This window comes from Erpetoichthys calabaricus, chromosome 12 (genome assembly GCF_900747795.2).
Source record: "Erpetoichthys calabaricus chromosome 12, fErpCal1.3, whole genome shotgun sequence".
NCBI lineage: Eukaryota > Metazoa > Chordata > Cladistia > Polypteriformes > Polypteridae > Erpetoichthys > Erpetoichthys calabaricus.
In genome coordinates this window covers 19900041-19925237 of record NC_041405.2, presented here as the reverse complement: position 1 = coordinate 19925237, position 25197 = coordinate 19900041, and the positions used below count along the sequence as shown (strand labels likewise).

The 25197-nt window shown below is 36.4% G+C and overlaps 1 protein-coding gene across 1 annotated transcript in view; it reads right to left on the bottom strand.

The window, feature by feature from the left end:
• Positions 1-221: 221 nt before the first annotated feature.
• LOC114644562 (uncharacterized) overlaps positions 222-25197 on the bottom strand; it is a 337895-nt gene continuing 312919 nt past the window's right edge. The window contains exons 40-44 of the mRNA XM_051934772.1: positions 20682-20786; positions 7606-7713; positions 2867-2959; positions 1181-1273; positions 222-1035 (exon numbers count right to left, since the gene is read on the bottom strand). Of these exons, the coding sequence (XP_051790732.1) occupies positions 1031-1035; positions 1181-1273; positions 2867-2959; positions 7606-7713; positions 20682-20786 (404 nt within the window). The 3' untranslated portion in view covers positions 222-1030. The remainder of the gene's footprint in view (positions 1036-1180; positions 1274-2866; positions 2960-7605; positions 7714-20681; positions 20787-25197) is intronic.

Below are 25197 nucleotides of genomic sequence, written 5' to 3'. Positions count from 1 at the left end.
AGTCTAAGAAGGCTGAAAAAAGTTCCTTCGTGGCAGCCAAAACCATGTTTTAGGAGCAAACTGTATAAATAAAATGGAAAATCGTAAACAGAAATAAAGACATTCACAAGTACACAATAGCAAAGACATGATATAACCAATATGATTTTACCACACATTCTTTGTAGGTCAATTAATCAGGAAGTAACAATACCATAGATAGACAAAGGACCAGAAAATAATGAGGTTAAGATTTTTATTTTTGGATTATTGAATACAGAATTTATATGAAGTTAAAACATATGATATTTATGTGACTACACTGTTTACTTAATGATGCAAAAAACACATGTCTAATATCCAGGCACTTCTTTTAATTAGGTTTCAATAAATGCTTAAGCAATCTATTTGATTATGTCATGTATTGATTTGGCAACTATTAATCAAAAAACTTTACAACTATTGTTAATATAATCAATCAATTTAGTAATAAGGCTATAATGAAAATAGACTAATAATGCTAAGTTATGGCAGAGGAGCCAGATAGTTTAATGATTTTTTTAATTACTGAATTTATTAAAAGAAAATAACATTCCATGCAAACAAGTCAAACTTAACAAACTAAATTCAATTCAACCTCCACTCAAGAGAAAGAGAGGAAGGTCAACAGCCAGCGAAAGAGCAAAAAAGAGGGGAGAAAATCCTTTTCCCCAGTATAGGAATTTTATCATTTTTAAAACTAAATATCTCAAACCCTGTGCACTGGCAGTATCAATGCTTACACATATTGATTTTCAGATGGAATAAACTGCAGTTTTCTCTCATAATAAGGATGAGAATGCATAATTTCACATATTAATCTTTACTTTGAGCTGTAGCTTAACTGCTTTTAATGTGAAGCTGCCAGAGATGTTTCATTTGCATTTCAAATCACAGAGATGAGGCAGGAAAATATGCGGTTACAAAGCAAAATGGCAAGTAAAAATTTCAGGCTGGATAATTCCCAAGATGAGATTGTCAATAATCAGATAATGTTCTGATTATTGCTGCTTCAGACTGTAAAAGAAAAAATAAATAAGTCATTTCAAAGCATTAACAATCAGTGGAAATTCAAGCAAATTAATCCTCAACTGTTTTGTCATTTTCAGCTATATGATAATTGTGTTGTATAAAATATTAAGAATGTTTTGTTGAATCTTACAGTTCATGACAAGGTCAATGCTGTTTGATTTCTTCAGGGGATAATTTCCTGTTTCCCCCAGATTATTGTCCTCTTCCAGAATGGTTGTTTTATCTACATTCAAAATAACCAGAGTTATTAAAAGTCATCATAATATTTGAAGAGAAGAGAAATCCATTCAGTCTTTCATGAACTGGTTATCTAGTAAGTATTAGTTTAATTATTCTGTTCTGTCAGACAATAGTGGAATTTGCTATAACACAATAACTGAGAGAACTCTCTTTCTCCTTCTTTGTATAAAAAGAGAGTTCTAATTTCTTTTGTAATTGAATATTCATTCAGTTTCCACACTTTATTTCCTATTGTGATGGTCTATCAGTAGATGTCTGACACTATCTAGCCATTTTAGATCTGCTTGCTCCACTTTATGGTTATGGGGAGCAAGAGTCTTTACAATGAACACTTCAACAAACAAATGTATTTTAACAAATGCTATTCTGTGATGGAAGGTGTACAGCAGAAAAACTGATATAAGTTTTCTATTAATTAAAATGAAGTTGTTTATTTTCACACATCCTTGTTTACCACGGTGCTGAGAAGTGGCAATGTCATACATTTAGGTAAGAATGTCACTGTACTCTGTACATGTGACAACAAAATGCCAAACTATACTATGTTGTTATTAGGAATCTATGACTTCAGATATTTGGATAATGTATTCTGATACTGAAGAAAATAAGACTAAACGTTAACATAACAGCGCATAACACTATCAAACCAGCTAAATTTAAATTTATTTGACAAATAAATGAATGCTCATATAAAAGCTTTACCAAAATGAAGTGTATACTCTCTTTTTATTAGTCTATATTTCCAAAAGTGATAATCCTTAAATCAAAATAAGGTCTAGTAAATTAAAATAATCTTTAATTACAGTTTGCAGAAGATGTTATTCCTCAAACCTCCTAAGGATTGACTATATTTTAAAAGAACATTTTTGTGAATAACTTTTTCATGCCTTTAAAACTCCTGATTGTGTAAAGCTAAATATATGGTTCAGTAATGTGACCTTATCACACCACCATCTAAACTGAACAAACTACACTGCTGTTTTAGATGTTTGAAGTCACTCACTCCTTTGAATCATAACAACAAACAATAAGGCATGCCTGTTACTACTTTCAGTTTATAAAAATAATAATGTTTTAACCTCCATTGTGACCTCCTAAACAAAGCACACACACAAAAAAATTCCCATTCTGTTTTCCAAAAAATAACATTTTTAAGAAAGTTTTGCTTTATTTATGATTCCACAGTAAATATAATTTTGGTAAAACAGTTTGAGATAATGACCACATAGCAGAAAATTCTGAAACATGTGCAAAGGAAACTATTTTTATGCAAAAAAATAAATAAAGTTGGCTCATTCATTCACTCACTCACAAATCAATTAAAACACTATTTTCATTTGATATAAAAACTGAAAGTTGGCAGGCTTGTACATCTAGGGCAGTAGGCATCTGTTAAGAAAGAAGATTTTGAAATATCAATATTTATGGGTAAAAACAATTGCTCTGATAGAAAAACTTAATACCCCAAAATCTAAAAGTGGAAATTCAAGCAAATTAATCCTCAACTGTTTTGTCATTTTCAGCTATATGATAATTGTGTTGTATAAAATATTAAGAATGTTTTGTTGAAGCTTACAGTTCATGACAAGGTCAATGCTGTTTGACTTCTTCAGGGGATAATTTCCTGTTTCCCCCAGATTATTGTCCTCTTCCAGAATGGTTGTTTTATCTACATTCAAAATAACCAGAGTTATTAAAAGTCATCATAATATTTGAAGAGAAGAGAAATCCATTCAGTCTTTCATGAACTGGTTATCTAGTAAGTATTAGTTTAATTATTCTGTTCTGTCAGACAATAGTGGAATTTGCTATAACACAATGACTGAGAGAACTCTCCTTCTCCTTCTTTGTATAAAAAGAGAGTTCTAATTTCTTTTGTAATTGAATATTCATTCAGTTTCCACACTTTATTTCCTATTGTGATGGTCTATCAGTAGATGTCTGACACTATCTAGCCATTTTAGATCTGCTTGCTCCACTTTATGGTTATGGGGAGCAAGTCTTTACAATGAACACTTCAACAAACAAATGTATTTTAACAAATGCTATTCTGTGATGGAAGGTGTACAGCAGAAAAACTGATATAAGTTTTCTATTAATTAAAATGAAGTTGTTTATTTTCACACATCCTTGTTTACCACGGTGCTGAGAAGTGGCAATGTCATACATTTAGGTAAGAATGTCACTGTACTCTGTACATGTGACAACAAAATGGCAAACTGTACTATGTTGTTATTAGGAATCTATGACTTCAGATATTTGGATAATGTATTCTGATAATGAAGAAAATAAGACTAAACGTTAACATAACAGCGCATAACACTATCAAACCAGCTAAATTTAAATTTATTTGACAAATAAATGAATGCTCATATAAAAGCTTTACCAAAATGAAGTGTATACTCTCTTTTTATTAGTCTATATTTCCAAAAGTGATAATCCTTAAATCAAAGTTAGGTCTAGTAAATTAAAAGAATCTTTAATTACAGTTTGCAGAAGATGTTATTCCTCAAACCTCCTAAGGATTGACTATATTTTAAAAGAACATTTTTGTGAATAACTTTTTCATGTCTTTAAAACTCCTGATTGTGTAAAGCTAAATATATGGTTCAGTAATGTGACCTTATCACACCACCATCTAAACTGAACAAACTACACTGCTGTTTTAGATGTTTGAAGTCACTCACTCCTTTGAATCATAACAACAAACAATAAGGCATGCCTGTTACTACGTTCAGTTTATAAGAATAATAATGTTTTAACCTCCATTGTGACCTCCTAAACAAAGCACACACATAAAAAAATTCCCATTCTGTTTTCCAAAAAATAACATTTTTAAGAAAGTTTTGCTTTATTTATGATTCCACAGTAAATATAATTTTTGTATAACAGTTTAAGATAATGACCACATAGCAGAAAATTCTGAAACATGTGCAAAGGAAACTATTTTAATGCAAAAAAATAAATAAAGTTGACTCATTCATTCACTCACTCACAAATCAATTAAAACACTATTTTCATTTGATATAAAAACTGAAAGTTGGCAGGCTTGTACATCTAGGGCAGTAGGCATCTGTTAAGAAAGAAGATTTTGAAATATCAATATTTATGGGTAAAAACAATTGCTCTGATAGAAAAACTAAATACCCCAAAATCTAAAAAATGCTTTGACTGATTTGACATTTGGGGATGTTATAGAAAAGAGAAAATTAGCTAACTCTGTTTTTTGTGTTTGTGTTTTTATTTATGGATAGTAATACTGTAGTGAGTAGAGTATGCTGATGTATTATATAGAGTACATGCTCTGTGCAGCACTGAGACGGAGTCCAGCCTTGCTGTTTGGAATTTGCCAGTTAATGCAAGTGAAGACCCCAGGAGCAGAAGGTGTCAGAGGGGTGCACAAAGAGTGGCATTGATCAATAGGGTGGATGGGTAAGTGAAGAAGGGGAGATCTCATTTGGCATGTAGCGAGGTCTACAATGCAAGGAGGAAAGTTCTGTGATGTTCAAGGAAGACGTGGTTAGGAAACACACTATAAACCTAGAGGGCGGTTGCCACGGTCTGTGGCTGTAAAAAGGCTCAGCTCTTTCAATCTTTCCTCATAACTCATCCCCTGTAGTCCTGGAATCAGCCTAGTCACTCTTCTCGGGACTTTTTTTACTGCTGCTATGTCCTCATTGTAGCCTGGAGACTGAAACTGCAAACAGGACTCCAGATGGGGCCTCACCAGTGTGTTATAATGTTTGAGCAGAACCTCCTTGGACTTGTACTCCACACATCAGGGTGCTATATAAGCTGATATTCTGTTGGCCTCCTTAATGGCTTCTGAACACTGTCAGGAGGTTGATAATGTCGAGGCCATTACAACTCCGAAATCCTTCTCATAAGGTATACTTTCGATTTTCAGACCTCCCATTGTGTATTCAAACCTAACATTTTTACTTCCTACATGTCACACTTTACATTTACTGACATTAAATTTCATCTTCCACAAATCTGTCCAAGCCTGTATACTGTCCAAGACCCTCAGTAATGATTCAACAGATTCAAGATGATCTGCCAATCCATGTATCTTGGCATCATCTTCAAACTTAACCAGCTTGTTATATATATATTCCTACCCAAATCATCATCTATATGTATTAAAAATAGCAGCGGCCCTCGCATTGACCCCTGCTGGACACCACTCACAACATCAACCAATTCTGATAAGGCTCCTCACACCATCACCCTCTGCTTCCTGTGTCTGTGTCATCCTGAACTCCCACTTCTTTTAGTTTGATGCCCAACCTGTCATGTGGCACCTTATCAAATGCTTGCTGAATGTCAAGATAATTAATATCATATGCACCACTCTGATCATATTCTTTTGTTGCTCTCCTCATTGAATTCCAGCATATTGGAAAAACATGACTTCTCTCTTCTGAGCCCATGCTATCTGTTAAGAAAAACACCTGTTTTTGGCATGTGTTGCTCAATTGTTCCCTTAATAATTCCTTCCATTAACTTACCTGTGCTTCATGTTAAGTTTACTGGCCTATATTGCTTGGATCTGCCCGTCACCCTTTTAATATAATAGGATAATATTTTCCATTTTGCATTCCTTCAGAATACCCCCAGTGCACAGTGTCTTCCTAAAAATATGCGTCTTTTATATACTGCATGTACTCGCTAACCTGCTTAAAAACTTGAGGATAAATGTTATCTGGTCCTGCTGATTTGTTTGATTTCAGCCTATTTAAGTTAAGCAGCACTTTTCATTCTACAATTTCCAAATCTCTTAGTACCTCTTTTGTAGTCCCTTTTACTTCTGGGAAGATATCTACTAATCATGTGTCATTTCATCACGGTGCGTGATCCTTTGTGTATAATCTTAACCACTAGATCATCACTTAATTATTTAAGCTTTACAGGGACACATTTATAAGATTACTGAGATTTATAAAGGTAAATTACTCAAATTATACCTACATTTTATGTACTGAGTTAAAAACTTATCTTTATGAGTTCAGTTTGTTTACCCAGAGTGCTGCATTGAGTTGAATTTAAGGCTCAAAAATGAGAAATTTGACATCTTCATCTTCAAATGTGATATTACTTTTGTAGGGGGTGCGAACATGAATCAAACATTTTCTAAGGGTGCAGGGCATAAAAAATGTTGAGAACCACTGTGCTAGAGGCAAGCTGAGTGTAAACTCAGAAGGAGAAAAGACAAAACAATCAACCACAGGAGGGGGAAGAGAAGAAACCATAGTATAACTAGAGCAGAGAAACAGATGACAGGAAAGGAATATTTGACATGTTTTACTCCTATGGACAAGTGAATGAACCGCCACCAATAGGTAGATAACTTTCAAATCGTTTAAGATAGTACTTCATATATTTTTCCCCTTTTGTATATTCCACTTTGTTTGTTTTATCTAATAAAATATATGCTATTTTGTGTTTTTCTTGGTGTGAAGGAATGCCCTATAGTGTCATCTTATCATATAAGAAATGAAAGAAGAAATGAATTGAAATAATTTATCCTAAAGTTAGACACAAGTTTTGCACTGCTTCCAACAACAGAGATTATTAGACTTTTAGACAGAATTCAACCTGACATTTACCAGTTAACTCAAACTGAATGGATGCTTTTGCACTGTTGGAAGAAAAGTACATGAATTTAAGGAAAGGAATTACATTTGTATAAAATAAAATGTAATTTAAAGATAAACATTGAATCACAAATTATACAAAACTGGGAGACACTCTGTTTCAGATTAAAGGGAACAATTCAAATATACCCAAAAGAAAGGTAAAAGAAGATAATCAGTAAAAAATAAAGATAGATAGATAGATAGATAGATAGATAGATAGATAGATAGATAGATAGATAGATAGATAGATAGATAGATAGATAGATAGATAGAAAGAAAGATAGATAGATAGATAGATAGATAGATAGATAGATAGATAGATAGATAGATAGATAGATAGATAGATAGATAGATAGATAGATAGATAGATAGATATTTATTAATCCCAAGGGGAAATTCACATACTCCAGCAGCACCTTACTGATACAAAAAAACAATATTAAATTAAAGATTGATAATAATTCAGGTAAAAACAGACAATAACTTTATATAATGTTAACGTTTACCCCCCCCCCCGGGTGGAATTGAAGAGTCGCATAGTTTGGGGGAGGAACGATCTCCTCAGTCTGTCAGTGGAGCAGGACAGTGACAGCAGTCTGTCGCTGAAGCTGCTCTTCTGTCTAGAGATGACACTGACAAAGTCTATCTAGACAAAACTCAAAACATTTTGACAAACCTTCAGCCACAATCCACTTCTCCACCTCCTTGCTTTCCTTGACCTTTTTGTTTTTAAAGGTTTTGAAACTTTTCATCTTCCCCAGCAGTTTCTTCACGAACAGTAAACCTGAAACATGTAAAAGTCTAGATTGTTGGCTATGCTGCATTTCACTTATATGGTATATTACATTCCTTCATTATATTCTGATACCAAAAGGAATAGGCACCATTAAAAGAAGTTGTATGAAAATTATGGAAGGCATGATTGACGAAAACAATCCAATGTTACACATATTTGTGTGTGAAAATCTATGCAAACTTCTAATATTATCAGTTAATTTAAAGGGGAAGTTAGAGTCAGGTGTTTCCACTGATAGGATGGCAATCAGATGTGAGTGTGGGAGGCCTTGCCCTTTCCCAAGAACATAAATCTGGGTGTTTATTATCAAAGTCTAATCTTCACCATACAAGTTTGTGAAAGAGTGTCATGTCTTGATCAAAGGAGATTTCTGAGACCATGAGACAAAAAATGTCGATGATCATGATGTTGGAAAAGGTTACAAAAATATTTCTTAAGAGTTTGGACAGCACCAGCTCACTGGAATGGGCAGATTGTATACTAATGGAAGAAATTCAACATCATTGTTTTCCTCCCCAGCAGTGATTGACCAGTGAAGATCACTCCAAGAGCAAGGCATGTAATACTCCTGGAGGTAGGTCACAAAGAATTCCAGGGTAACATCTAAGCATCTTTCTTGCATTGGCTAATGTCATTGTTCATGAGCCCACTTCAGGAGAACACTAAACAAGAATGGGGTACATGGCAGAGTTAAAATGAGAACGTCACTAAAGTCCAAGAAGAAAATTGCTTAAGTTTGCTAAATGCCAAGTGGATAAGTCAGAAGGCTATTGGAATAATGTTCTGTGGACAGATGAGTTCAAAATAGAACTTTTGTACTTCAATGAGAAATCTTATTTTTGGTGAGAAACAAATACTGAATTTGATCATAATACATGAGAACCGTATGACATGTGAATTGTGGTGGCAGCAGTATCATGATTTGGGCCTGCTTTACTGCCTGTGGAACAGGATTATTTGCCATCATTGCTGTAACTGTGAATTGTGAATTTACCAGCAAATTCAACAGGAAAATGTCAGGATATCCACCAATGAACTGAAGCTCAAGAGAAACTGGATCATGCAATAAGACAACACAAGTCATTCTACCAAAGAATACTTTGGAATAATTGAGTCAAAGTCCTGACCTTAATTCCATAAAAATGTTGTGGAAAGACCAAAAGCAAGGAGCACATGCAAAGAAGTCCACCAACACCCCTAAGTTAAAGCAGTTCTTCAAGGAGGAATGGGTTAGAATTCCTCCAAGCCTATTTGCAGCGCTGATCAAGTTACTGGAAACATTTTGTTTCCTTTGAGGTACTTGTATTAGATATTGAAACAGATTCCAGCACAACTGTAATACTCGTCTACAGACCACCAAGGCCATATCCATTGTTCATGACTAAATTTGGCAGCCTTTTATCTGACGTAGCTTTAAATTATGATTATATAGTGTTGATGTGGGATTTTACTGTACACATTGATGTGGAAAATGACACTTACAACAAATGCTTTATTTATTTATTAAACTCAATAGGGTTTTGCTAGATTGTCAATGGCCTGACTCACAGTCATAACCACACATTAGAAATAATTATTACTTACAGAGTTTAGAGTCAAAATTTTAATATTATGGTTTTAAATGAAGTTACTTCTGATCATTACTTAATTATGTTTGACTTAGCTTTGCCCTTACAATATACTCATAGATTAAAACAAGGACAGTGCTCTACCTTGATCGTAACTCTGCATCAAAATCATAAATTTGAAAAAGAATTTGGATCAGCCAAAAATTAATTATAATGTGACTTTGAAAGATGCTTTGGATACAGTGTCTCACAGTAAAACAAAAATGATTGAAGAGCATAGAACCTCTCCCTGGTTTAATGAAATACTCAAGCTCATTAATTACAGTGTCAAAAACTGGAGTGTAGATAGATAGCAACAAAATTGCAGGTCTCTTTATTGCCCGCTTGGACTACTATTCTAGACCAAGAGATAGCAACAGTTATAAACCTTGTGTACTGTTTAGAACTGTGGATGATCTAACAAATGACAATTCTGAACTACAGTGCAAAATACCAACAGACTTCAGCAGTACAGACTTTATGAAGTTTTTTAACGAGAAAATTGACTAATATAAGATCTCAGATTTCAGGATCACCTAGTAAACTCAATACTAGATTAGGAAACCCAGTCCCTTCTTGCGTACATTAGTTTAGTAATTTTAATTTGGTAACAGATCAGGAAGTCCTAACTTTAATTTCAAAAATGAAACCTACTACTTGCTCCGAAGACCCAGTGCTAATTACGCTAGTAAAAAGCTCAATAGATGTTCTGGCAGCACCCATTCTTAGCATTATTAATAGCTCATTACTGAATGATGCAGTTCCTGGAGCACTAAAAGTGTCAGTTACCAAACTATTACTTAAAAAGCCAGAGCTAGACCCACATACACTTAATAATTTTAGACCCGTTCAAATTTATCCTTCCTCTCTAAAATATATGAAAAAATATTTACCATGCAGCTTTAGTCTCACCTTGCACTTCACAATTGATTTGAAAAATTCTACTCTGGCTTCTGCAGCATACATAACACTGCAATGCCAATAACCTGTGTTGTAAACAACATTCTAATATTCTCTGTTGAAGGAAATTGTACAGTAATTATGTTGTTAGATTAAAACACAGCATTTGACACCATTGACCATTTTATTTTATTACACTGGCTGGAAAATTGCATTGTTCTCACAGGCATTGCGCTTGCCTGGTTTACTTCTTATTTATCAAATTGAGTTCAGTGCGTACAGAAATGTGCTGACAGTACTCCATCATTATATTCAAAAGTTAAATACAATGTCCCACAGGGCTCAGTAATGGGACTGTTACTGTATTTACTTTACATGCTTCCATTGGGAACTATCTTAGAAAACGTAACATTAATTTTCATTTGTATGCAGATGACACTCAGTTATACCTTTCTTTTAGACCAAATGATGTTTCTCTGATGCTGTCCTTAACTAATTATGTTAGTAATTTAAAGGAGTGGATGGATGAGAACTACCTGTCTCTACATACAGAAAAAACAGAAATGTTATTTTTTAGAGAGAATTATACCGACTGCAACAAAATTCTGTCGCTCTTTAACACAGTTGGAATCACCATAAGTTTTACTGAATCAGCACACAATTTAGGCGTTATCTTTGACACTGGCATATTATTTAAAACATGCATTACAGATCTATCCAAAAAATACTTTTTCCATCTTAAAGATGCTGGAAGATTAACATGTTTTCTAAATATGCAAGATACTGAGAAATTAATTCATGCATTTATTTGTAGTAGGATTGACTACTGCAATGCATTATTCACTGGCTGTTCAAGCTGTTCTTTATGCAACTTTCAGGTTATTCAAAGCTGCTGCAAGAATTATTACATAAACCAGAAAATATAAACACAAGATGCTGGTCTACTTAAGATTCCAAAGATTAATAAATCAACAGTGGGAGTTTGAGCTTTTAGTTACAGGGCTCCAGAGGTGTGAAATGATCTGCCTGCTAATGTAAGCAGTGACTCTTCAGTCTCGGCTTTTAAGTAAGGCTGAATACTCACTACTTTAAAACAGCATACCCTGACTAGAGCTGCTGATTTCCTATACATAATGTATCACTGTTAGTTAGTCATTTGTGCAGAAATGTAAGCAATATAATATTTATACCCTGTTACTAAACCTCCTCTATTCTGTTTCTCTTCTCTGTATCTGGATGTGACACTTATTGTGTAGCGGTGCTACATAGTAACAGTGTTGTTCAATGTTTGTACTGAGTGCGTTTTGTTTCCATCGTCCCGTTTACTGTTTATGTGTGTGTCAGTGAATGTTGTCCCCGTAAATACAGGGGGGATGGATGACGGAAAGAGACCGCAGCCCCAAGATGGAAAACACCTGTTTACAATCAATCAATTACATCCAGTTCAGTACTATATAAACAATCAGGAGAGAACAGGAAGAAGAGAGGAGAAAGACAGAGATTACACCATTTCACCATCAACGAATCAACATTACCTGCTGTTTTCCACATTGCGCTTTTATAACCAGTTTGTTTTTCATTGCGCCGGACTTACTTCAAATCAATCATCACCAGAGACCCCGGGGTTGGACTACATCATCCACCACAAGCTGAGGATTCACGGTGAAGTTTTCCAGGAAATACAAACACATCACTTTTCTGTTGACCAGTCATCCACATTCAGGACAGTTGTATACTCGGACTCAAGTTCACTATCATTGGCATTTTCCATATTCATTCATTGTTATTCGTGTCTTGTGTTTGTTATATGTTACCGGAACAAGGGAGGGTTTGGTATTGTGTATATATATGGTGTTGTCACGTTGCTGCTTTGGTGGAGGGATATACACATATATTCTACGTGGGGAATGTGCAGTAGTGTTTTGTTGTGTTCCATTTAATATATTCACTTATTTGACATATCTGCTTTTTTGTGCTTATGTTTAAACTGTCGATTGTGGGGAAAAGTTTATTTGTTAGAGGTACGGCTTGGTATTTGGTATTGTGAATTTCCCCTTGGGATTAATAAAGTATCTATCTATCTATCTATTTATAGATTAGCCTCAGTAATTTTTCCAGGCCACAGGTCTTGGAAGTGTAGCTGCTGGCTGGGTAAGGGGTCGGCCGTTACAACTGTCACTGCTCTACTACTGACCTGCTCTCCTGGAAAAGTCATTTCAGATAAAGGAGCATTGGATTTGTTGGATGGAAATATTCTCTCATCATATTAGATGGTCAATACAAACTCTACTATGCAGTGGCCATTAATTAATGGATAGATATTGTTGGCTTCCATTTACGTTAATCTGTATCTATCTTTCTCTCCGTGTGAATTTTATGAGTACTAATTCTGTATTTTGCAATCAGTATAATCTATGGTTATATTTTAACTGAGAATTCTTCACTGCACTCTGTGTGAGTTATTGCTTCATGGGCTGGTCATGCCAGCTACCGAAAGCAAAGATTCACATAGTTTTTCACAAATAAATATTTTATATTGGATTGTTTTTCTCAATAAATAAATGAACAAGTATTACATTTTTGTCATTCATGTTGATTGGGTTCCTTTATCTAGTTTTTGGACTTGAGTAAAAATCTGACCACTTTCTATGCCATATTTATGCAAAAGTAGAGGAAATTCTAAAGAGTTCACATACTTCCTAGCAGTACTGTATAATTGTCTTAAGTCTTTATATTGTGAACTCTGTTGTTCAATTAAGGGCAAGATGGGGGTGCAGTGGCTAGTGCTGCTGCCTCTCAGCTATATGAGACAGCTTAAATATCAATCATGCCCAAGACAGTCTAGTTACAGACCTTGAGCAGCAGACCCCTCTGTGGCTGTTTCTTCAACAGGACCCTGTGACATCATTCTGGGGCCTATGGCTGGAGGGGTGAAGAGGAAAGTCTTTGCATAGGGCGCTGTGTTCATGTAAAGGTAGATGTAGATGCTGAGCGTTAAAAAATGAATAAATGTGGCTGGTTTTGGTAAGGAAGCCTCATCTTAAATCAACAAGTCTATGACTTCAATAACAAAATGTACTACTTATACATTTGTACCATAGCAGTCTTTTATTTAATATTAGCCACAATGTGTGTGAATTTAACCAGCTACTATCTACTATGGGATTTGAAAAAGAAATTTTAATGTGCCTATGCAGGGACAGTCAAATTCAATGTAGGAATTGAGTGAAGTTTAAGTTGGTTAATGAATTATCAGTTTTGCCTTTAGCAATGCCGGTAATTACTCAAATAATATGGTAACGCTTATACTTTATTTACCCTACCTTTTTCTGTTTTAGGAGGGGTTCTCTGGCATTTAGAGTTACAGTATATCAATGTAACAGAAGTACAGTTGTTTTAAGGACCAGAATAACAAAATTTATGAAGAGACACAAAGATTATCTATACATATTAACAAAAGGCAAAGCCCTCACTGACTCACTGACTGACTGACTGACTGACTCACTCACTCACTCATCACTAATTCTCAAACTTCCTGTGTAGGTGGAAGGCTGAAATTTGGCAGGCTCATTCCTTACAGCTTACTTACAAAAGTTAGGCAGGTTTCATTTCGAAATTCTACGTGTAATGGTCATAACTGGAACATGTTTTTTGTCCATATACTCTAAAGGAGGAGGCGGAGTCACGTATCGCGTCATCACGCCTCCTACGTAATCACGTGAACTAAAAACAAGGAAGAGATTTACAGCATGAGTCAAACGCGGGAACGAAGGTAAATGATGTTAATTTTTGAGTGTCTTTTAATACTGTGTAAGCATACATATTAACACATGTGCAATTAAATGTGTGCATTTACGGGGTGATTTCTCAGGCTTAAAAGCTCGCCTTTTATCAAACGCGGGAACAAAGGTAAATGACGTTGTTAATGTCTTTTAATACTGTGTAAGCATACATATTAACACATGTGCAATTAAACGTGTGCATTTACGGGGTGATTTCTCAGGCTTAAAAGCTCGCCTTTTACTAAAAAGGTAAATGCAAACTGTTTTCATTCTGAAGGGCACAAACCACGTTAGATTTCAGACGTTAAACGCGCAAAAATGTCGGTACACCAGATAAATAAGCGCAACATATTATCAGTTGTATTATATGCTTACAATACATATAGAAATGTGTTAATCGTTAACTAATATTATGGGATGGTGTTTTTCGACTCGCGCCTTGATTTAAATGATTGCATTTCTTGGTGGGTTTGCGTAGCTTATTGTCAATATCTTTACACCTCTTTTTAAGACTTAATTTAAAAAGGTTTTCTTTTCTTCTTAATTAAAATTTAAAAGCAGTACTTCACCGCTGCGAAGCCCCTCTAGCGCTGACGTCCGAGGTTCGATTACCATAAGCGAGTGCAGTGAATGTGTACGCCTGATGAGCCAAGAATAAGGGGGAAAGCTTTGCATTATTTGACAGTAAACTATTTTCAATCATAAGCGTTACCTGGTAGGTAACCAGCCACTCACTTCACTCCCTTACGGGAATCGAACCTTGGACGTCAGCGCTACAGGCAAAGCCCCTAAAATTGCGCCACGGCGTGTGGTTCGTTTATTTGACAACATGTAGATCGGGGTAATTACATTCCGCGCCACGGCGTGTGGTTCGTTTATTTCACAACATGTAGATCGGGGTAATTACATTCATGGCATTTGTAGTCTGATTCACAATCTTATTGTATGGGTGGTTACCTACCAGGTAACGCTTATAGTTGGCCAGCAAGTCAGGTCGAAGTGATCACTCGAGTGAAGGCAGCTTCACAAAAAAACAGATCCTTAACAAACTGTTATTAGTATATTTTCCCTCAATTTAAAAAGGTTTTCTTTTCTTCTTAATAAAAAAGCGGTACTTCGCCGGTGCGAAGCGCGTGGATTTGACCAACTGACACATACAGACATATTCATGAGTGCAGGTACTTTGGAAAGAAAGCACCGTGTAAACCTAAAGTTTAAATTAAGTTCATACACCTACAAAAGGTTGCTATTCATTTGAGGCAAGATTGCTTTTCTTCTGTACAACTATACGTTGCATTCTCAGCAGTGTGCTTGCATGGCTTCGGATATAGATATATATATATATATGCATGTATGTCTATATATAAATATGTAAGCTTATAAGTACTGCCTTACTTCTCTTTAAGAAAGGAAGATGTAATGATACTTGATTTAAACGATTCCATGTCTTCCTGGGTTTGCTTAGCTTATCGTCAATATCTTTACACCTTTTTTTAATACTTATTGACTGAAACGGGCGTTCACGAAAAAAGTTAGGGCTTTGCTACAGGATACACACTCCACAAGTTAAGCAAGTAAAAATAAAATATATATTTCTGTTTTATTTAAACCTTTAAAGTTCTCGTATGCATAGCCCCATTTGGGTGTTTTATTTTTTTTTTCTTTCTTCAGTAATATTTAATCTCCTTAAAGAAAAAGAACATATCCATTTTACTTTTTTTGTATCTCTTTAGTAATATTTTAGTGTAAAAGGATAACCAGTATTTAAACCTTTTATGTTACTTTATAAATTTATTTTACACAATGTTGAAAAATTAATAAGAAAGCTACATATTTTGGCAGCTGCTGCTTTAATTTTCAATGAAATGAAAAAACCTCTCCAAGAGAAAACGTCAATGAAGAAGAAACAGTTTGCACTATCTAAAAATCAGAAACCCTCATTTATAAAAGTTTGCTGCAGATGACTTAACTGAAAATAAATGAATAGTTCCTATGTGTATAATACATATTTATCTATTTTACTTATGCCTTTATTCCAGCAACTTGCAACATCTGAGGTACAATTTGTTACATTACTTTTGTTTTTTGCAGCACAGGCAGGTGAAGTGACTTCCTCAGGGTCACACAGTGGTGTCAGTACCAGGATTTGAACTGACAAGCTCCGGGTTTACTGAAATATTACTGAAGAAAGAAAAAAAACCGAAAATGGGCAAATAGGGCTATGCATACAAATGTCCATCCATCCATTATCCAACCCGCTATATCCTAAATACAGGAGCCAATAAGTAGATATGTATATATATATATATATATATATATATATATATATATATATATATTCACGGCATTCGAAGTCTGTGTCACAATCTGATAGTGTGGGTGGTTACCTACCAGGTAACGCTTTGTGGTTGGCCAGCAATCTGCTAACATCTGCCACGGTGCCCTCGAATGCCGTGAATGTAATTACCCCGATCTACATGCTGTCAAATAAACGAACCACACGCCGTGGCGCAACGTTAGGGGCATCGCCTCTGACGATGACGTCCGAGGTTCGATTCCCGAGAGGGAGTGCAGTGGAGTGTGTACACCTGATGAGCCCAGAATGAGGGCGAAACACGTGTCGTGTACTCTTTGCATTTATTTGACAGTAAACTATTTCAACCATATATATATATATATATATATATATATATATATATATATATATATATATATATATATATATTCACGCCATTCGAAGTCTGTGTCACAATCTGATTGTATGGGTGGTTACCTACCAGGTAACGCTTGTGGTTGGTCAGCAATCTGCTAACATCCGCCACGGTGCCCTCAGTTTGTGAAGAGCAGATCATAGAATGGTTGAAATAGTTTACAGTCAAATAAATGCAAAGAGTACACGACACGTGTTTCGCCCTCATTAAGCGTTACCTAGACTTCGAATGCCGTGAATGTAATTACCCCGATCTACATGCTGTCAAATAAACGAACCACACGCCGTGGCACAACGTTAGGGGCATCGCCTCTGGCGCTGACGTCCGAGGTTCGATTCCCGAGAGGGAGTGCAGTGGAGTGTGTACGCCTGATGAGCCCAGAATGAGGGCGAAACACGTGTCGTGTACTCTTTGCATTTATTTGACAGTAAACTATTTCAACCATTCTACGATCTGCTCTTCACAAACTGAGGGCACCGTGGCGGACGTTAGCAGATCGTGGTAGGTAACCACCCATACAATCAGATTGTGACACAGACTTCGAATGCCGTGAATGTAATGTAAACTATTTCAACCATATATATGTATGTATGTATGTCTATATTTGTATATGTATATATATATATGTGGATGTGTATATGTATATGTATATATATGTATATATGTGTTTATGTGTGTGTGTGTGTATATTATATATATAAAAGACAGCAACACTCATAACAATAACAACACAATTACATTGTCAATCATGTTATGTTATTTTTAAAATGTTTCCTTTTCTTTTTCATAACCTCTTTAACACACTACTTCTCCGCTGCGAAGCGCGGGTGTTTTGCTAGTAGTATGATAAAAGAGGGTCTGCCACTAGAGGTCTGCAGCCAGGCACTTTCACCAGGCCACTGTATGTGTGCAGTTTGTACATTCTTTGCATGTCTCATTGATCTTCCTCCGCGTATTCTTGTTGGGACCTTGGTTAGAATACATGTTTGGCTGTTTTTCTCTGTGTTACCTTACACTTATTCATACCATTTCTTCTATGACAATTTTGAATCACTTGACAACTTATCTCAAATTAAAATATTTGTAAAATAATATTTCTGTTATTTGTTTGTTGCAAGTTTCCTGTGTATTATTTTCATTGTTACCAATATATCCTTCAGTAGACACAATACTTCAGTGTAATTAATTATATTTCAAAGGTTAGATTTCCTAAATATAAAGCTTCATCTTCACTGCCCTTTGTTCATCTCTCTCTCTATCAAAGAGTGTATTTACACACGTCATGCATGTGTGCCTGAGGGTTGCCCTACAGGTTCCAAACAGGCATGTGAAACCACCCCATGCCATGAGGGGGCACTGCCGCTAATAACTCTGACTGTTCTTTCCTCCACAGCCCTGAGAAGACGGCCCCAGAAGGACCATAGTGCTACCATTTCTGGCTCCTCTACTGTAAAAGAACTGCCATTGGGAAGAAAGGGGTCAGACTTGCATGACCAAAGGTGAAGACAGAAGTCTAGAACAACTCCTGAATAACATTAGGAATACAGGGGGTCCTCGGGTTACAACGTCTCGACATACGACGTTTCGAGTTTACAATGCTCACACCCATAAAAACTTAAATAAAATTGAGACGTGAGAAGGAATAAAGATAAGGATTTTTTTTACACTCTTTTTTTCTGTTACTACAGTACAGAGTACAGTACAGTATATTTACAGTATGTCCTTTTCCTTTTTCTGTGGCTTAGTTCTGTTTTTATGTTCTAGATTATGAATTTGCAAATGTATTAAGATAGGTAAGTGACTCAGGCTAGGGTGTGTTTCGACTTACACCAAAATTCGGGTTACATCACTGTCGTAGGAACGGAACATAGCCCGAGGACCCACTGTATATACTTGATTGAGTTGCTTTGGTTAACTTTCTGTTTTTCGGGATGCAGTCTTAGAGTGCCATCTAGTGGATTTCTATGTTATTTCACCATGAAGAGTTTTGTCATTTTTGTTATTGTTCATAATACATTGGACATGGGAAAAGCCCCAAAACTTCATCCTTGTGAGAAGCGGTCATTCATTCGTCCAAGACAATACACTTCAATAACCTGTTTCAAACATGCCAAATATACTCATATTATGGTTAGAAAAACCGGGTTATTGGTCTCTGAGATATCTGGTTAACAGATGTAGATTTCTCTGCAAGTAGCACAATTATGCAGCCATGGAAACCCCTCACTGGGTTACAGTTAAGGATTTCATAATCTGCATGTTCTTTGCACTCTGTTAGCTTCTGCATGTATGCAGCCACCTGTCTTAGCAGCCACAGGCAGAAAACAGTGGAAGCGTCTACAAACATACATTTTCTGAGGCTTGGGCAATCAAGTTATGCCTTCTCCTCACTGAAATAATCTGTCTAATTATTTCAGAAAACACTACATTTGTAGTGATGAGTTGAAACCTACAATGCTAAGCTCAGTAGCACAATATTGGGATCAGTAATGCGTTAAAAGTAACATGCATTATGCAGTCCAATGACCTTTTAAAGTAACGAGTAACCAAAAGAAATACTTATTTTATTGAAGTAAAAATATCTGCATTATTGCTATCTCAGCAGCACTGGTTGTAAGGCAAGAAGCATATGTACAGGTATGCCGCTCCTTTGCAGGACCCAGTCACACAAGCAAGAAAAAAAGTAGTGTGCTGTTTGGTAACAGAAACATATTAATAACTTTTCAGTTTAATTTTTAATCCAGCTATTTGTCACTGATATGTTCAGACAGTATGACTGGGTGGCGCAGTGGCCAGTGTTCATACTATGCATCTTTGTGGACTCAGGTTGGGGACGTAAAAAGGGAATCAATGTTATTTATTTCATGAAGGACTACATGTACTTATAATACACAATACAATTGTTATGTTTACGTTGACAGAGTACCTCTAGGCCATCCCCACTTAGGACACCCACAGGGTGGCATGGGAATTAGAGAATGGAAACACAGCCCTGTTGGGGTCCTTGCATACTACCAGAGGGTACTGCCGGAGAAGGACTGCCCTGGTTTCCACAAGACCCAGAAGTACTTTGGATGACCAATAACATGATGCCGGAAGCACTCCTGGGTCTGGCCTAAAAGAAGCCTCACTACCTAATCTCAGGGAGTCAATGGGTAAAACTCACTTTGAGGGGTGGAAGGAAATAAACATCATTTAATTTATATGCAGATGTGTTATTTTGGTTGTTTTCATTCTTGGAATAAGACCAGAGTTGTGTTGGGTTATATTGTATGTGGGGTTTATGGTTCAGTGATGCCCACTACTGGTTACACTGAACATACTTGCATATATCCATCTTCTATGATACTAATGTCATGAATAAACTATTGCTTTGTTTATTGTAGAAAGAAATTTTGGTATATTTGTTGAAAAATAGTCTAAAGTCATATCCAATCCGCAAACACAGAAAGTTAGCGTTGATTTGAATAGATTTTTGCCAAGTTCATAAATTAAACACATCTCTTAATATTTCTGGCATCCTGGTTGGAGCAAGAAACCACAATCACTTGCAAGCCTATTGCATCTTACCAAAAGCCTAAACACAAAAATAAGAATACCGAACACTGCAAGAATTTTTGGTGTTGTCAAAGAAAACCCAAATTAATTTGAGGTGAGCATATAAACCTTAAATAGAAGGACCACCAGTACAATAACAAACTGGGGCCCAAGTTTCATTCTACCTCCACTTTACTTTATGAAACACATTAATGGAAATGCACAATAGAATTTAATTTTAGGATGCAAAATGATTTAAAAAGAAAACTATAGAAGACTGAAAGGGAAAATTAAAAATGAAATCAAATTAATGTGAACAAGTTATTTATATCCAAAGACAATTTATAAATAGGAGGCTAAAGAAAATACAATAGAACAGTAAAACAAAATAAGGCTAAACTATAAAATTTCTTGTGAACCTGCAGCCAATATCCACTTGTCCTTCTTGTCTTGCTCCAGTGTGCTGTTTAAGATTTTGCTGTTGCTCAAGACCTTCACAAAAGCCTCCTTCTCGAATGATGAACCTGAAACATTTAAGAAGTTTCTTGTATAATTTATTATATATGAGTGACACACTTTTAGTACAATAAGGAGCAGACAGTTATTATAAGCAGTTGGAGGAAAAATGAGAAAGACATGAAACCTTTCCAGGCAAAAAGGGCATGGATTTCCTTAATGTCTAAATGTATGAGAACCTGAAGATTACTAGAAAATTCTGACAAGCCTTAATATGGACACCTGTATTTCAAGTATTTCAGATGATATGCTTGAGTTGTTGTTAATTTTGGAGACCATAATTATTGTTATATGCCATAAATGACCAAACCTCAACAGTTCAGACGCTGTGAATTTCCAATGTATAGGTGTTTGCATGTAATCAAAAGTAATGAGAATTAATTTTACATTCAGTCATTAAAATTTATCAATTGGCATGTCTCCTATGAAAAATGTGAATTAGAAAATGGGACAATGTTAGAATCTGAAGATAAACCAGAAGAAGTTTGAAAAGTGTGGTGGTGAAACACAAAGTCCTTATTACTGTATCTCCTCCTCCACCTGCACGACCTAGGATTTCTTTCTAAAGTGAACTGTGTACCATTAGACTATTCTCAAGTATTTAGTGACAGTGTTACTACAATTCATTTAAGTAATAACTGCCAATGGAATTCATGAACATTCAGTTAAGGGCAGTACAGTGATACAGTGGCTAATGCTTCTAACTCACAGCAATAGTCAAATGGGTTCAGATTTCAACCAGGCCATTGGCTATGCACAAATTTGATGCTATTTGCATTCCAGAGTTTCCTCTATAAGCATTCTGTATTGCATGTCCCCCCAGATCACAGAGGTATTCATATCAGGTCGTTTAATATTTGAATTTACCATACAATTATGATTCTGCCTCCTCCCTGTTTTGACAGGTTAGGATAAACAGCAATTTGGCTTACAAAGAAAAGAACTTCATAGTTAATTAAACATCAAGGTGCAACTCTGGACATGTAAACATTAAAATCTCCGCTTGCTGCAGGGACATCGAACTGTTGGCCGTAAGTTTGCATCCCTATTACTTGCCCAGAGAGTTTGGACACGTCATTGTTGTTACTGTTTACATCCCTCCTCGGGCGGACGTGGAGATAACGGGTGACATCATCCACGCCGCTGTTGCTAAACTGCAAACGCAGCACCCTGAGGCACTTGTGCTAATCGCTGGAGACTTCAACCATGTAACGCTGGACAAAACATTACCTGCCTTCTCCCAGTATCTGGATTGCAACACCCGGGGAAATAGGACTATTGATCTACTGTATGCAAACATTAAAGACGCATACAGCGCCACCCCGCTGCCTGCGCTTGGGAAAGCAGATCATAACCTGGTCCTGCTTCAGCCTCACTACAAACCCAGTGTGAGGGAGCTACCTACAACCACACGCTCATTCAGGAAGTGGTCCCCTCGGGTAGAGCAGGCTCTGAGAGACTGCTTTGAAACTACGGACTGGGATATCCTGCAGGGATCTTATAGTGAGAACATTGAGGAGGTTGTTGACTGCACTACTGACTACATCAACTTCTGTATGGACATTGTAGTTCCAGTAAGAACAGTACGCTGCTATGCTAACAACAAGCCATGGATTACAAGTGACATCAAGGGCATTTTAAACCAGAAGAAAAGGGCTTTTAAAGGTGGTGATCAGCATGAGCTCAAGCGCGTGCACAAGGAACTCTGAATCCAGCTCAGGGCGGCGAAGGAGCAATACAGGAGAAAGCTGGAGCAGAAGTTGCAGAATAACAGCATGAAGGAAGTGTGGGATGGGATGAAGATCATCACAGGCTGCAGCTCGAAGTGGGATGCCACCATCGAGAGAGATGTGGCGACAGCAAACCAGATGAACAACTTCTTAACAGGTTTGACCACCCTAACCCACTCTAACTCTCACCTCAGAGTACTGCACCCTCCACCCATCCTTCTGCTGATACCAGCATAGGACAGAGTTTCCCCCAACCCACAATTACAGCAGCCCAAGTAAGCAGAGAGCTGAGGAGACTTTGTGCCAGCAAAGCAGCGGGTCCAGATGGAGTATCGCCACGACTGCTGAAGGCCTGTGCATTGGAGCTATGGAGTCCTCTACAGTGCATCTTCAACCTGAGCCTGGAACAGGGGAGAGTCCAAAGGCTTTGGAAAACATCTTGCATCACCCCAGTCCCAAAGGTATCACGTCCATGTGAATTTCCCATTGGGATTAATAAAGTATCTATCTATCTATCTATCTATCTATCTATCTATCTATCTATCTATCTATCTATCTATCTATCTATCTATCTATCTATCTATCTATCTATCTATCTATCTATCTATCTATCTATCTATCTATCTATCTATCTATCCTGCCTACTATACTAAATCTATCTATCTATCTATCTATCTATCTATCTATCTATCTATCTATCTATCTATCTATCTATCTATCTATCTATCTATCTATCTATCTATCTATCTATCTATCTATCTATCTATCTATCTATCTATATTGCACAGGCAAGCATCGTAACGCAGAACCGGTTTGACCCTCTAAGCGTCCCCAGTTCGCCTTCAGCTCCTAGTGATGTAATTGTGGTAGGTGATTCTATTGTTAGGAACCTCAATATCACTTGCCCTAATAGAAAATCTTTTGTTTCTTGTTTTCCCGGTGCTCGTGTCCGAGATGTGACGAGACGTGCGCCGGCGATCTTCAAGAACAGGGCAGTTGGAGCAATTGTTTTACATGCTGGCGTAAACGACATAAGGCACCGACAGTCCGAGATCCTCAAGGCAGACTTCACTGCATTAATTAAAGACACAAAGGAGAGGACCCCATCGGCAAAGATCTTCATCTCGGGTCCACTCCCTCTCGTCAGACGATCAAACGAGTACTACAGTCGTCTGCTTGGTTTAAACAACTGGCTGCAGGGCTTCTGCAAGAATCAAGACATCGGTTTTATAAACAACTGGGACCTCTTTTGGGAAAGACCGCGTTTTTTCAAGCGAGATGGCCTGCATCCGAACAGCTTCGGCGCCCGGGTCCTCTCCGAAAACATATCCAAGGTAATTCGTTTATCTTGACTATCTATCTCTGCTTTTAACCCCTTCCGAAATGCCACTCCTGTGCTTGGTCATGATAATTGTTTAATAAAATCTTCCATAAAAGTGCACAACATAAATACTGTAATAACCAATCTTAATGCACATAGAAAATCTAGGCAATACGGCATAAACACCAATAATTTAATTAAAGTTACTACTTTAGATGAACAATGTATTAAAACTATAAAAACATATCATAGATTAAACAAAAAATACACGCAGAGCGGCGCTAATAAAAATAACTTAATTCCTGTTCCATATATCAATAACGCACATAGTATTCATCTCTGCTCCTCCGAAACATTGAATATGGCTCTATTAAATGTTAGAGCTTTAACTAACAAGACGTTTTTTATCAACGATCTTATTAGCAATAAAAAAATAGATTTTATTGCACTAAGTGAAACGTGGCTTAGCTCAGATGGCGCAGCTGTTTTAATCGAATCTGCGCCTCCGGATTACAGTTTTACTCGTGCTGATCGCCAAGGAAAGAGAGGTGGAGGGCTAGCAAACATTTACTCAAGCAGGTTAAAATGTAAAAATATCAGTTTTGGTAAATTCAAGTCTTTCGAGTATCTCGCCATTATTATTCAGGGAGATTCTCACGTTCTAGTATTATCCGTGTATAGACCTCCAAAATTCAACACGTCTTTCTTTGAGGAATTCTCTGACTTGATGTCAATCTTAATTACGAACTATGACACACTTTTAATAGTCGGCGACTTTAATTTTCATATAGATAATCAATGTGACCAGAAAGTAAAAGAATTTATGAACCTCCTGGACTCTTTTGATTTGAGACAGCTCGTTAATCAGCCTACACATAAAGCAGGTCATACGTTAGACTTAGTAATTACTAAAGGACTAAAAGTTGATATAAAGCAGGTCATTGATACGGGTCTATCAGACCATTTTCTTCTACTCTTTAATATAGAAATAGTGATAGAAAACACTCATGAGAAGCATATTGTTAAAAAACGGTTCTTTGACTCATCAGCAGCTTTAAAACTTTCAAACATTCTAACCAATCAGTCCGTTTATAGTGCCAACTATAATAGCGAGGAGAATGTAAATAGTAAGGTGGAAAGATTTAATACTAAAGTGAGGGCTGCTGTTGACTTAGTTGCACCTGAAAAGACAGTTAAAAAATCTTCTAGCATTGTTATACCATGGAAGACCCAAAGAGTGTCTGATTTAAAGAGAACATGCCGTAGAGCTGAGCGTAAATGGAGGAAAACTAAACTAACTATTGACTATGAAATATTAAAAGTTAAAATAACAGAATACAATAACACAGTCCGTCTTGAGAGGCGCTG